We start from the raw sequence: 13,970 nt of genomic DNA, 5'->3' as shown, positions 1-13,970 counted from the left end.
AGATCTGTTTCACAGCCCCATTGTGGACCTTACAGAAGCTGGGATCAAAGCTTAGTTTATAGGAAAGGGCTGCTTTGATTGATTTTGGTGTTATTGTTGTTGCTTTGTTTTGATGTTTTTGTCTTTCATCAGTCAAGTTATTTATACTTACCATAATACCAGCCTTTGTTTTAGATAGGCAACAACTTGAGACTTTATAATACAACTCCTCACCCCGTGTGAAAAATGTCTCACCCTGGGTGAACAGGGAAGGATTCTAGGAAGCTGGCTGTGTCTTTCCACTCACACCCCTTTCCCCCAGGTCTCTCTGAGGACTCATAGAAGGAAAGATAGCTCAGTCTGGCCCATGTGGGCAAACCTGGAACCTTATCAGAGCCTTGGGTTGTGTTTGTTAGATCTCAAACAGGGCTCTCTGTTTTCTTTGCGTATCAGTGTCTTTTGGCAGCTGGCACTGGTAACCTCCTAGTTCTGGAAATGGCTGAGGTTAGGCAAGCCAAGCCCAAGCAGTCTCTCCACAATTAGAAACACGTGCCCAGATCCTTCCAAGAGCAGGACGGGAGATGTAGCCAAGGAGCCCTGTCCAGCCTATCACAGAGCTCAGTGTCACCACACCCCCTCCTGCGGGCTGAGTGCTCACAGGCTTGCTGCTCCAGCCTGGGCACCGGAGGGCTGGTCTAAGGGGCGTCACCTTGCCCCTTTTGCTCCAGGTCTGGAGGGGAGGGAGTTAGGGGGAGCTGACAGAGCATGGCGGAAGGCGGAAGGAGGAGAAGTGTGTGCCCCAGCAAAAGGTGAGACTAAGAAACCAATGCCTATGACCCAGGTGAAATTTATGGCTGCTTCAGAGGTCTGGGAGCTCCATCCCGGAAAGGTGGTTATTTTGAAGCTCTGGAGAGGAACAGGGTGTTCTGATTTCTACAAAGTGGCGTCACAGCTTCCCCTTTCAGCAGCTGTTTGCTTAGTGCATTATATCTTTTTTCTGTCCTGGCCTTCTCTGTGCTGCATCTCTCAGGCTCTTTCTCCCTTACTCATATCGATGTGTACTGTCCTCCTCTTCCTTCCTCCCCACTGTTGGCTCTCTCTTTCCCTCTCTTCTTCATCACCTGTCTTTATGGACTTTGACAAGTCTGGGCATTTCCCCCCACTTTCTACTGCCTGTTTTCTCTTATCTGAAAAGACAGAGAGGCCTAGTTCTGGAAGTGCTAAACAAAAACAAGTTGTTCCAAGCTGCCTCCAGCCCATTCCTGAGAAAGGTATGAGACAGCAAGACCAAGAAATCCTAAAGAAGTTCCCAGAGTTCAAGAGAACAAGTGATGGTGACATTGACAAGGGGCCAGAGAAGGGGATACAAAGGCAGAGAACCAAGACTGCCAGTGGGAAATAATTTTCTAAAGCTCTAGGAGCAATGGAGGTGACTCTTTTGGTTTCTGAGGGGTAGCCATCTTAGTCTTCCCCTTTGCCACATTGGCATCTCATTTCCTGCTAGCCTGAAAGCAGACTAGCTAGTATCTTCAGGTCACTTCAGAGTGGCACTTCAGCAATGATCTTGAGTACCACTGACAGGAGCAGGAGAAAGAGAATGTAGGAATGGGCAAAGGGAATGCAGGGCAATGTGTATATGATAAAATAAAGGCTGATGTAGTGGGAGAATAAGCAACTGAGAAACTGGGGGCCAGGAGGACATTAGTTGGGGTCTTACTCCACTCTGTATAAAATGACGTCCTGAGTCTCTCAGGTCAGTTCCTGGCTCTGATTGCTCATAAGGCTAGAAATGTGCCTCTGGATAGTAGGGCAAAAGCGTCAAACATTTCCCCCTAGTTTGGGGGCTTTCTACAAGGAGAGCCCCAACTAGTTCATTCTTCTGAGCACAGTTCTTTTTCTTTTTCTTTTTCTTTTTCTTTTTTTTTTTTTTTCAGAGAGAAAGTGTGAGTGGAGAAGAGGGACAAAGGGAGAGAAAGAGAGAATCTTAAGCAGGCTCCATGCTCAGTGTGGAGCCAGACATGAGGCTTGATCCCATGACCCTGGGATCATGACCTGAGCCAAAATCAAGAGTTGGAAGCTCAACCAACTGAGCTACCCACACGCTCCCTGATCACTGTTACAGGGGCACCTGGGTGGCTCAGTTGGTTAAGCATCAGACTCTAGCTCAGGTCATGATCTCACAGTTTGTGGGTTCAAGTCCCACATCGTGCTCTCTGCTCTCAGCACAGAGCCTGCTTTGGATCCTCTGTACCCCTCTCCCCCACCGCTCCTACCCCACTGTCTCTCTCTCTCTCTCTCTCTCTCTCTCTCAAAAATAAATAAATGTAAAAATTTTTTTGTGGGGAAAGACACCTGAGTGGCTCAGTCAGTTAAGCATCTGACTTCGGCTCAGGTCATGATCTCACAGTTCATGAGTTCAAGCCCTGCATCGGGCTCTGTGCTGACAGCTCAGAGCCTGGAGCCTGCTTCAGATTCTGTGTCTCCCTCTCACTCTTCTCCTCCCTTGCTCACACTCTGTCTCTCTCTCTCTCTCTCAAAAATAAATAAATAAACATTAAAAAAAAATTTTTTTAACCAGCCCCCTATCCAAATGGCCCCATCCTGGCTTTCACCTCATCACACCCAAACGACATGGTACATGGAGCAGAGCTGGCTTAGCAAAAGGAATGAGATTGGGGTTCCATGTGGGAAGGTCTTCACTTGGCCTCTGATGAAGACATAAAATGACCCTTTGCCAGCCCAGCTCAGCAAGAGGCCAGAGTCCTGTGTCCAGAAGCAAGGGAGTACCTGAACACATAAACCTGGCCTGTGCTGGTTGCAGATACTTAAAACCAGCCCCACCATTCCCTAACCCATTTTCTAAATGGAGATTTTAGTTATTTTATGCTTGCAAGTCACTGATGTTCTGTTTAAAGATGGACTACAGAGATTAATTTTAAATTGTCTCTTTTACCTATAATCTATAATATATCCATCTAAGGTAAAGGTTCCCAAAACATGTTGTTCATGTTCTTCCCTTCTAAAATTTGTTAATCCTTTAACCTTGCCTCCCTTCCTGGGGGGTTGGGTTGGGTTGACTCAACCTGGGAAAGTCCCAGAACGGGCTCTGCCAGGGTGCTTTCAGTGTTGTCCACTGCAAGATAGTGCGCATTGTGGCCACTCTATCCTTTGACTTGAGGAAGGAACCCAGTCTCAGGACACTTGAGCCCATCTCTTAGCTTTTCATCTTGACTTCCTCTATGTCTGTGATTATAGCCTCTGGTCAGTAAAATTAGGAGACCAATAAAACCATGGGGGCAGAGAACAAAGGAACCATGTTTGTGAGCATCCCAGGGCTATACCCACCTTGTAAGAAGTTTAAGACTCTTGGGCTTCCATTTGTATGTATATCTGGGTTGTGTGTGTGGGCCTGAAGTTTCATGGAATATGGAGGAGACTGGATGAGAACCTGGGGTTGCATGAAGGAGGGATACTAGGAGTGTTTTTTTGCCCCAAATTTTTGTGAGAAGAAAATCACAGCTAGGGGTGCCTGGGTGGCTCAGTCAATTAGGTGTCTGACTTCGGCTCAGGTCATGATCTCATGGTTCGTGAGTTCGAGCCCCATGTCGTGCTCTGTGCTGACAGCTCAGAGCCTGGACCCTGCTTCGGACTCTGTGTCTCCATCTCTCTCTGCCTCTCCCCAGCTTGCACTCTCTCTCTCTCAAAAATAAATACATTAAAAAACTAAAAAGAAAAGAAAATTACAGCTAGAGTTATTGGAGGGTGAGCCTGTTTACTACTGTATAGAATTACAAAGGGAAGGAACAGGAGGCAGTAACACTTTAGCTATAGGATCCTGGGGGTGTGGAAGAGTTGGGATGCTGTCATTTGGTGTGGAAATTTACCAGCTAGGTCAGCACATGCGTGACTTCACTTTCACTGACCACTTCTAGAGGGCCCCACCTCTTTCCTCCACAGGTGTTCTGCAAGGTCTGTGGACAGGCACTCCTTTGGGGTCTTGGATATGCTGTCTGGTTACTCTTTAAAAGGTTTGCTCTTTCAAGGTGTGCCACCTGCCTTCTGGTCTTTCTGTATGCTGCCTGGCCCTGTATTAGCTTCCTATTGCTGCTACAACAAATTATCACAAACTTAGTGACTTAAAACTACACAGATTTGGTGTCTTATACTTCTGAAGGTCAGAAATCCTAAACTCAAGGTGTCAGCAAAGCTGTGTTCTTTCTAGAGGCTCTGGGAACAGTTGTTTCCATGTGTTTTCCAGCTTCTGGAGACTCCTTAACATTTTTGATTCATGGCCCCTTCTTCCATCTTCAAAGCCAGCAGCATGGCTTCTTCAGATCTTTCTTTCTCCCTCTCTGACTTCTGTTTCTGACATCATGTCTCTTTTCCTAACTCTGACCCTCCCTGCCTTCCTCTTATAAGAACTCTTGTGGCTACATTGCACTCATTCAGATAATCCTCGATAATCTCCCCATCTGAAGTTTCTTAATTTACTCACATTTGCAAATTTTCTTTTGCCATATAAAGTAACATGCTAACAAGATTAGGATGTTGACATCTCTGGGATGGTCATTTCTCTGCCTACCACTGGCCCCATGAGTTCTGATGTCATCATCCGAGGGAGGAAGTGAAGGAGAAGCTTCTGTGAGTCCCCAAGGGATCAGAGTCTGAGGATCAGGGCTGGGAGGGGACTCAGTCTTCTCTGCAGGATACAGGAGCTTGCCAACCCTCTCTACAGTGGACATTGTCCAGGTCAGTGACAGGATCTGCATTGTCATCGACCCGAGGACTCTGCATCTCTCTTTCAGTCTTACAGTTTTCCCATGGACAGGAAGTACTGAGCCCACCTCTCCTATCTGGCAGTTGAGAGGCCCTGTGCTCTGAGCAGGGCACAAGATTGCTGGGGGGCACCTAGGTGGCTCAGTCAGTCAAACATCTGACTCTTGATTTTGGCTCAGGCCATAATCTCACAGTTCATGGGATTGAGCCCTGCATTGGGCTCCACTCTTTTAGTGTAGAGTGTGCTTGGGATTCTCTCTCTACCTCTCTCTCTGCCCCTTCCCTGCTCACACACTCTCTCTCTCAAAATAAGTAAGTAAACTTAAAAGAAAAAAAAAAGATTGCTGGGTTCTAAATTCCCTACTCCTGCCTGTCTTGTTTTTTGTACCCCTCCTGTCCCTTGACATTAAGGTGTCACCTTGTCACCTTTTCCAACTTGGCAGATTAAGTAACCAACTCCTGACTTCAGCATCTTCTTGAAGTATCGGCTTCTTGATAGTCTTTTTTTTTTTTTAACCCAGCAAACAGAAAGGAAACAAAAGAGAGAGGAGAAAATGCCCAAGAAATACAGATAAGTCTAAGATTCCATGGAGGCCTCTAGAGAAGCAGCAACCACCTCACAGCCAGATTACAATGGACAAGAACAAGAATCTTATTCCTTCTTATTTATTTTATCCAGCTGGGCCAAAATTATAAAATTCCTCTTTCTGTTAGGGTCTCTCCCTCCTATAGGAAGCATCTGATTCCCCTGGGCTGAATTAGCCCACTGGCTTCCATGAAGAGCTCTGCTGCCACCACATTGTGGCATGATCATTGTTGCATGATTATCTTTTAGCTCACCCAACATCCCCCCTTAGGCTGTCAACTCCCTGTGGGCAGGAACTTGTGTCTTACTTAGAACTCCCCTAGGCACTCTACCAGAGTGCTTAGAATATGTAGGCCCTTTATAGATGATGTTTGGATGGATGGATGGATGGATGGATGGATGGATGAATGGATGGAAGAAACTCCTCACATTTCAAGCTGTAGTTGGCCACTAGTCCCCATCTACATATGGCTTCCCTGAGGTCACTGTCTCTCAAACATGCATAATGCAGGGTCTGGCTGAGAAGAGAGAGGGGACACAGTAATCAACAACAGAAAGGGGTTCTGGGTAGCAGACAGGCAGAGACAGAAGGCCTGAGCAGGGCAGGGACTTGGCAAGCATCCGACAGTGTTGTCTCCACTCACTGACCTTTCCTCTCTGGTTGGAGGCTCAGGTTTCAGCCTGCTGTGAGGAAAGGTGTCCTGTGGTAGCAGGAGACTCAAAGTGCCCTCTTTCCCCTCAGTCACATGCTGTGATCACCCAACTTCAGGGTAAAGGGTCAGATATAGGGCCTGCAGCCATTGTTCTAAGGAGATTAGTGTCACAGGCAGCCTGTCTCTCCACCTCATTCTCAGGATTTCTCTTTTTATTTCTGAAAGATCCCTGTAAAGGTAAAAGGTTAAATATTAGTCAAGGGCTGGGTTCTTGTGAAATTGTGGAGATAAGCTCAGGTGGGACAGAAGACACCCACAGCAAGTTTATTTGACAAATTATCCCTTCCTTCAAACATCTCCCATCCCCCAGCACTACTGTGGAGCTGACTGAAGGAATCTTTCTGGTTGCCTTGACAAAGTCCCCTCCTAAGGAGATGATTTTGTGTTTTTTATTCCAGCCTACCAGGAGGTGGCCACATTCCGCCCCCCCCCCCACACCTGCTGGGGGAGAGGAGTTTCTGTGAGTTGTCCTGCTCATCTCTTATTTCCCTCCAAGTACTTTGCTGTCTCCTCTCCACCATGCCCTCTCCTCCCCTTTGGTAGAGGATAATTTTCTTCTCTGTGATCACAATCTGGTTCCTTAATCTGTAATCCTTACCTATCCCTGAGCCTCATGGGTATTGTGTCCTAATCTTCTTTTCATGTATCAGTCTCTTTTATCCTTAAGTCATTGCTTGTGTCTGCCTGAATTCCTAGGGCCCCGGGGGCCCAGCCTTGTATTTAGCAAGCCTCAGGGCCCTGAGGAGAAGCAGATCACAGGCCCCGGTGCTTAGAGTGACTTGGGTTGGATTGTCACCAGGCATGTGATCCTGAAATCCTTTTTGAATTGAGTAAGATAAACCAAATGTGTGTTTATCAGGATGTCTCAGTCCATCTGGAACATTCGAGTATTTACAAGATGTTCTCCCTGTTCAGGCACTTAAAATCCTTCCTCTGACAACATGTTTTGGTTCTCCTTATATGACACCATCTTGGATAACAGCTCCTCCATGAGGAGTCAAGAGTTTCTACTCTTGAAGTCAAGTTTCCTGTTGCCCTTTTGGCTCTGTACAACCATCTGGGGATTGTGTCTTCTTTTGATGAGATTCCTGGAAAACAGGGGAGATTCTGTGCATTGTAGAATGTGTAGACTAAAATGAGATTACAGGTCTAATGATATGGGGCATTTTCTTTATCCAAGTATTAAATATTTGTTGAGCACCTGCTATTTGCAGGCACTAATGATGCCCTGGGATTAAAAGCTTGAAAAGTCACAGTCCCCGCCTTCCTGGCCTACATGAAGACAGAGAAAAAGGAACAAATCATTATAATAAAAAGAACTAGATGCCAAAACTAAATATAAAGAAAGTGGTCTGGGGGTAGAGAGGAGGGGCAAACTTTGTTCCTTGTCTATAAAATGCAGCTGGTATATCTTACCTTGCAGTCACATTGTCAGGAATAAGTAAAATAATAAAGACTCACGAACAGGTGACATTTGAGCTGGATCTTGAAAGATGAGAAGGAGCTTGCCAGGTAGAAGAGGTGCAGGGAGAAAGGTTACAGGCAGATAATAACATCAGGTCTTTACCCTTACTGAAACTCTCTCAGAATCAAGTAAGGTTGGAAAACTCTTGAAAAGTAAAAGGGCAGTTTAAGGATCAAGTATTGATATAACTTGATTAGCTGTTCAAGTGAAGTCAGAGGCCTGGCCAGAGCTTGAGAAGAGATCTGGTGTTTTTTGTTTTTGTTTTTTAATAATTTATTTATTTAGTTAGCATATAGTGCAACAATGATTTCAGGAGTAGATTCCTTAATGCCCCTTAACCATTTAGCCTATCCCCCCCTCCCACAACCCCTCCAGCTACTCTCAATTTGTTCTCTGTATTTAAAAGTCTCTTATGTTTTGTCCCCCTCCCTGTTTTTATATTATTTTTACTTCCCTTTCCTTATGTTCATCTGTTTTGTATCTTAAATTCCTCATATGAGTGAAGTCATATGGTATTTGGCTTTCTCTGACTGACTAATTTCACTTAGCATAGTACCCTCTAGTTCCACTCATGTAGTTGCAAATGAGATCTGGTGCTTTTACATATATGACTTTTACCTTTAGAGGACTAGAGGGAGAAATAAGAGGATTTTAACTTCCCTTTGTTCTCAAGCTCTTCCTAAGCATGTATGAGTCCTGTTCCTATGGCACAGGCTCCCCCAGGTTGCTTGGTGAGTGTGGTGGTAGGATTCAGCCTCTCAACTCTCTTCCAGCCCTTGGAGGCTCCAGGTTGTTGGGATCTCTGTGGGAGCCCTATGACTCCTAGGAAATAAAACAGAGTTAAAAGCCTTCATGCCACCAAAGAAGATATAGGGATAGTGGCAAATAAGCACATGAAAACATACTCAACATCATTACTCACTAGGGAAATGCAAATGGAAACCACAATGAGATACCACTGCATACCCACTAGAATAGCCCAACTTTTGGAGCTGACAATACCAAATGCTGAAAGGATGCAGAGCAACAGGAACTCATCCTGTTGTCACTGGTGGGAATACCACCTGATATAGCCACAACTACCTGTTGTCACTGGTGGGAATACTAACAGATATAGCCACTCTGGAAAGCAGTGTGACTGTTTCTTATAAAGTTAAACATACATTCAGAGGGCGTCTGGGTCATGCAGTCAGTAGAGCATGTGACTCTTGATCTCAGGATTGTGAGCTTGAGCCCCACGCTGGATGTAGAGATTACTTTTAAAAAAATTAAATCTTTGGAGCACCTGGGTGGCTCAGTCAGTTAAGCGTCCCACTCTTGGTTTCTGCTCAGGTCATGATCTCACAGGTTCATGAGATCGAGCCCCGCATCTGGCTCTTCACTGTCATACAGAGCCTGCTTGGGATTCTCTCTATATATCTCCCTCTCTCTCTCTGCCCCTCCCCTGCTCATGCTATCTTTGTCTCTCTCAATTAAAAAAAAAATTTTAAGTTTAATAATAAAACCTTTAAAAAATAATAAAGTTAGGGGCATCTGGGTGGCTCAGTCAGTTAAGCATCCAACTCTTGACTTCGGTTCAGGTCATGATCTCATGGTTCGTGGGTTCGAGCATTATGTCGGACTCCACGCTGACAGTGCAGAGCCTGCTTGGGATTCTTTCTCTCCTCTCCCTTCCCCCCCTCTCAAAATAAATAAATAAACTTTAAAAATAATAATAATTTACCTTATGACTCAAAATCTCACTCCTGGGTATTTACTCAAGAGCAATGAAAACCCTTCTCAAAGATATCTACAATCCATTTAAAGACTTCTGTGCAAGTGTTTATAGCAGCTTTATTCATCACAGCCCCAAACTGGGAGCAACCCAGATGTCCATCAGCCAGTGAATAGAAAACTGATACATAAAATGGAGTACTACTTGACAATAAAAGGCCTAGACTATTGACATACACAGCCATACATGAATGGATCTCAAAAGCATCACAGAAAGTGAAAGAAGCCAGACACAAAAGGCTACATATTATATGATTCTGTTCATGTGACATGCTAGAAAAGGCAAAACTTTAGTGAAAGAAGCCAAATTAATGGTTACCAGAGGTAGGGGAAGGGGACTGACCTCAAAGGAGCACAGTGTACAAGAGAGAGCACTTTTTAGGGTGTTGGAAATGTTCCGCATAAAGAGTGAGGAAGTGGGGCACCTGGGTGGCTCAGTCAGTTAAGCGTCCAACTTCAGCTCAGGTCATGATCTCGCAGTTTGGGGTTTGAGCCCCACATCAGGCGCTGTGCTGACTGCTCTGAGCCTGGAGTCTGTTTCAGATTTTGTGCCTCCCTCTCTCTGCCCCTACCCCGCTCGTGCTCCATCTCTCTCTCGTAAGTAAATACACATCAAAGAATGTGGAAGTGATTAAATAATGAAACATGTTTGTTGAATCTCATCAAACTGTACATTTAGAAAAATGAATTTCACTCTATGGAAATTATACCTCAGGTAACAAAAGATTCCCCTAACCTCTATTGCCCCAAATTCAGGCTGAGGAAGATGACATTCAGGATCTACCAGCTGCTCAGGGCTCCTCCTGAGCATAGTGACCTGAAAACAAAGCCCACACTTGCACCCTGGTCAGATGCTGATTTTCCCCAAAGCCAGTGCCCACACTTAGATGCCTGCTTCTGGCTTTCAGCCCTGGGCAGGGCATGCTCTGACCAAGCTCTAATTTGTGGCACATAATCCCCATTTGTAACCCATTAACCTAGCCAAGGTTTCTGGACACTGGGCTGAGCTTTAGGGAAATTTGGCTTGCCCGTTACAATCCCATCATCAGGAGCAAGGAGCGTTTCTGTTTCTGTGCAGAGGGCCTCATTATAGCCCTGAGGGTATGTTTGGGGATCTGTCATTTCAGTGCTCCTCACATGGGTCAACTGTTCCAGTGTTCGCTGGGCCACCCGAGTTCAAGACATTTTCACAGCTGGGAAGCTCCTGGCCCTGGCCCTGATCATCATCATGGGAGTTGTACAGATCTGCAAAGGTGAGTATCACCTGAACATCAGGGCCCTACCCAACTCTCCACCCCTTGCATGTACATACCCCTTCACACTGTCTTTGAACATGTGCACACCCTGAGATTTCCCAGTTCTGGCCTTGAATGACTTTTCTTCTTCACTTGCTTGACAAAGGGAAAAAGAAACCATTTTTCCTGGGGTGGTTGGAAGTTGAGCATGCCCCACCTGGGTTGCAGAATTTAGTTCTCCCATGCTGACCTCATGGCTCTAGCATAGCTAGGTAAAGACCCCAGATCTCTGGACTCCTGTTGCCCTCTTGCCCCAGCCCCAGGAAAGCTCCCTGCATCTTATATTGTATGTTGTCCATATCTTAAAATGAGGAATGGAGGAGATTTTTACACATTTCAAAATACTCATAATCTCTATAAGAGAGAGCTCGACATTCCTGGGGCCCCTGCCAACATTCCCCACTGGATTTGGTCCTTTCCAAGCCCGAGTCTGTATTTGGCTTCCATGGGAACCATGGCACCACTAGGCTCTGCCCAGTGTCACTGCCTCCTGGAGAAAGTCAGATGACAAACAGAGAGACCTCCCATCTGCCTACAAGCTCTAAAGGCCTTGTGGGGTGCCTGGATATTTACTCCAGGAAACTAATTAAAGTTTGCTGTTATTTCAACCAGTTATGTTAAGTTCTTTAGCAGGTTATATTGTTTAAAGAAATTGTTGTATGTACTTACCTGGCAGGGGAGATACCATGATCATGAAGGTGGTATTCCCAGGGCGAGTCTTATCCATTGTACTCCGGATGTGTTGACCCCTGTGATTTCTCCAAATGTGAGAAACGTGATTACATAATTTGTGGTAGTGGGGACTATGCTCACGCTTTCCCCTAAAAGAAAGAAAGAAAGAAATCACTGTGCTATCTTTTCAGAGATAGTAAGTTCCTCCTATTCTGGTCCCAATGCTTTCTCCTGATCACTGTAATCTTATTTCCTGTCCAAGTGCTGGATTACAGATGAATAAGTAAAATATGGGCAGTTAATCCATGTCTCATTACAGTGTCATCAGCAACCTTTCTTGAGGGCCCACTGTGTACAGGACCCTGTGCTAAGGGTTGGGAAAGCAGTAGAAAATCTCTTTGCTGAAGGACCTTGTCCTCAGGGAATCTATACCATGAAGAGGGAGACCAGACACACACCTTAGAAAGAGATAGGAGGATATTGACAAAGAAAGAGCAAGCATGAACTAATAATGGCATTATAGGAGTTTATGTGTGAGTGTTTGTTGTTCTTCATGCTTTGTGAAAACTGTGTGGCAGGAGAGCCTCACAGCTCACTAGGTACAGAGCACCTAGACCTTATTAAAGTTACGCACTTAGAAAGCAAACCTTCATATGCTAAAACGGCAACTTCTGGATGCTGGGTGCTCAGCAGCAAGCATTGTACTCTAATCTCTAATAATCCCCCTGGATTATCTTTTTGGTTTAAGTCAAACCTGAGGCTGGTGAGCAGTAGCTACACACCCACATTGTATGTTCTGTGAATGCTAGCTCTCTTGAATTTGGATACTGGTTATTTTTTATAGAGTGTAAATCAAGTTTTATATTCTACAATACAAACAGGTACCTATCTGTTTCTAAATAAAACTGTTTACATTCGTATAAAAAAGTAGATATAGATATATCTTAGATACAAAGGAAGGTGGTCAGGAGACTGCCAATGACCCTAATCCTGTATCTCCAAATCTCAACAAGCCAGCCCCCCACCCCCCACCTGCCCCAGATTTACCCTGCCCTAACCAGTGACCACCCCTGGCCTTTCTTTCCAAGTAAATTTGCCTTTTAAAAGAACGTTGAGCACTGTGCTTTGAACCTGAGTCCCCATTTGGACTCCTGGTTAACAGGTTCTGGGGAAGTCCTAGATCTCTATTTCCCTGCTCCTTTTGGTCCCACTTCTCCAATGTGTGGGGTTCACTGGAGACAAGACAAAGAGCTGGACCATCACTGCAGGGAGGGGCCAAGAGGGGACTAGGCAGGCTAAGGGCCGCCAGGCCTCTGGCTTATCTCTCTGAGCAGCCTCCTGCCCCTTGCGTCCACAGGAGAGTATTTCTGGCTGGAGCCAAAGAACGCATTTGAGAATTTCCAAGAACCCAACATCGGCCTCATCGCACTGGCTTTCCTTCAGGGCTCCTTTGCCTACGGAGGCTGGAACTTTCTTAATTACGTGACTGAGGAACTTGTTGATCCCTACAAGTGAGTTGAAATAGCCCAGCTCTTCCCAAATCCCTCAAAAGGTCATGGCACCTGCTACTAGGAAAAGGGAGCCAGGTGTCCCCTGGCCACTTCTCCACCTCCAGCCCCATCTGACCATGACCTGGTCTATTTTAAAGAAAGAGTTATTTCCTAGGAACTTTAACCATTTGCCATACACCCTTCCAGGAGGAGAAAAATGATGCCATGACGGTCCCAGAGCAGATTAAAAAGTTGAAACAGGGCTGAGGAAACACCACTGCCTTAGAGGATGAAATGTGCCCTGAGAGGCCTCCAGACATCTTATTTACCTGTCTTGGGACAGGAGGGTCTTTGTGTCTTGAGGCAGGGGAGAGAGGTACATCATGGAGATTCCAATCAGGAAGGGACCAACAGTATGGAGCATATTCCCAGCCTACGCTGTTTCATTTCCTTTAAATTGTCCTGCCCATATTGAGACAAATCCACCCCCCCCCCCCCCCAGGGAGAGGGAGCATCACAGAAAAGTGTAAAGTCAGCTGCACTGCAAAGTCAGCTGTGTGCAGAAAGACAAAAGGCACTCCCCAGATCCCATCACAAGGCAGGTGGTCCCAGGTGCCAGGCCTTCCCCCTCTCACCTCCTCTCCCTCTACAGGAACCTTCCCAGAGCCATCTTCATCTCCATCCCACTGGTCACATTTGTGTATGTCTTTGCCAATGTCGCTTATGTCACTGCAATGTCCCCTCAGGAGCTGCTGGCATCAAACGCAGTCGCTGTGGTAAGAAATCAAACTCACAGTCCTTCAAACCAGGAATGTTGACATAGACTTGCCTGATTAGCCCCACTCACTTTTCCCTGATCCATGGATTTGTGGAATTGGAAGTCAACCCAAGTACTCAGGGCAGAAACCACATCTTCAAGTGCCTAGGAGCAAACTGACAGCCGTGTTGTACCTACAACAGCAAAAACGGCAGAGTTGTCTAGTTGCCACAAACACTGTATGGCCTGCAAAGCCAAATTACTTACTATCTGACCCTTTACGGAAAAAGTTTGCTAACTCCTGATCTGGGGCACTTTAAACTCTAAATGTGATGATCATATAAAGGAGGCAGGCTCCTCCTCAGAAAGATATAATCTAGCAGAAGACAACACCATTTCTCTCTGCCTTCATTTCTTCCTCGGGAAATCATGCAGCCTGATTCCTTCCCTCATCAGGGAAAAGT

General features: G+C 45.7%; 1 protein-coding gene and 1 non-coding gene across 3 annotated transcripts in view; both read left to right on the top strand.

The window, feature by feature from the left end:
• SLC7A8 (solute carrier family 7 member 8) overlaps positions 1-13,970 on the top strand; it is a 51,907-nt gene that overhangs the window by 26,644 nt on the left and 11,293 nt on the right. Inside the window, exons 1-4 of one of the 2 annotated variants that reach the window (XM_060619254.2) lie at positions 692-788; positions 10,420-10,545; positions 12,617-12,770; positions 13,402-13,525. In XM_060619254.2, the coding sequence (XP_060475237.1) occupies positions 10,521-10,545; positions 12,617-12,770; positions 13,402-13,525 (303 nt within the window). In that variant the 5' untranslated portion in view covers positions 692-788; positions 10,420-10,520. Of the gene's footprint in view, positions 1-691; positions 789-10,419; positions 10,546-12,616; positions 12,771-13,401; positions 13,526-13,970 lie in introns of those variants that run through there. The other variant, XM_060619253.2, reaches the window with a different exon arrangement.
• Positions 11,249-11,411, top strand: LOC132670557 (U1 spliceosomal RNA). Its single transcript, XR_009606787.1, has one exon. It is a non-coding gene; the product is annotated as a U1 spliceosomal RNA (small nuclear RNA).

This window comes from Panthera onca, chromosome B3, assembly GCF_046562875.1.
Source record: "Panthera onca isolate mPanOnc1 chromosome B3, mPanOnc1 haplotype 2, whole genome shotgun sequence".
NCBI lineage: Eukaryota > Metazoa > Chordata > Mammalia > Carnivora > Felidae > Panthera > Panthera onca.
The sequence above is the reverse complement of the archived record's forward strand: the minus strand, read 5'-3'. Positions and strand labels throughout refer to the sequence as shown.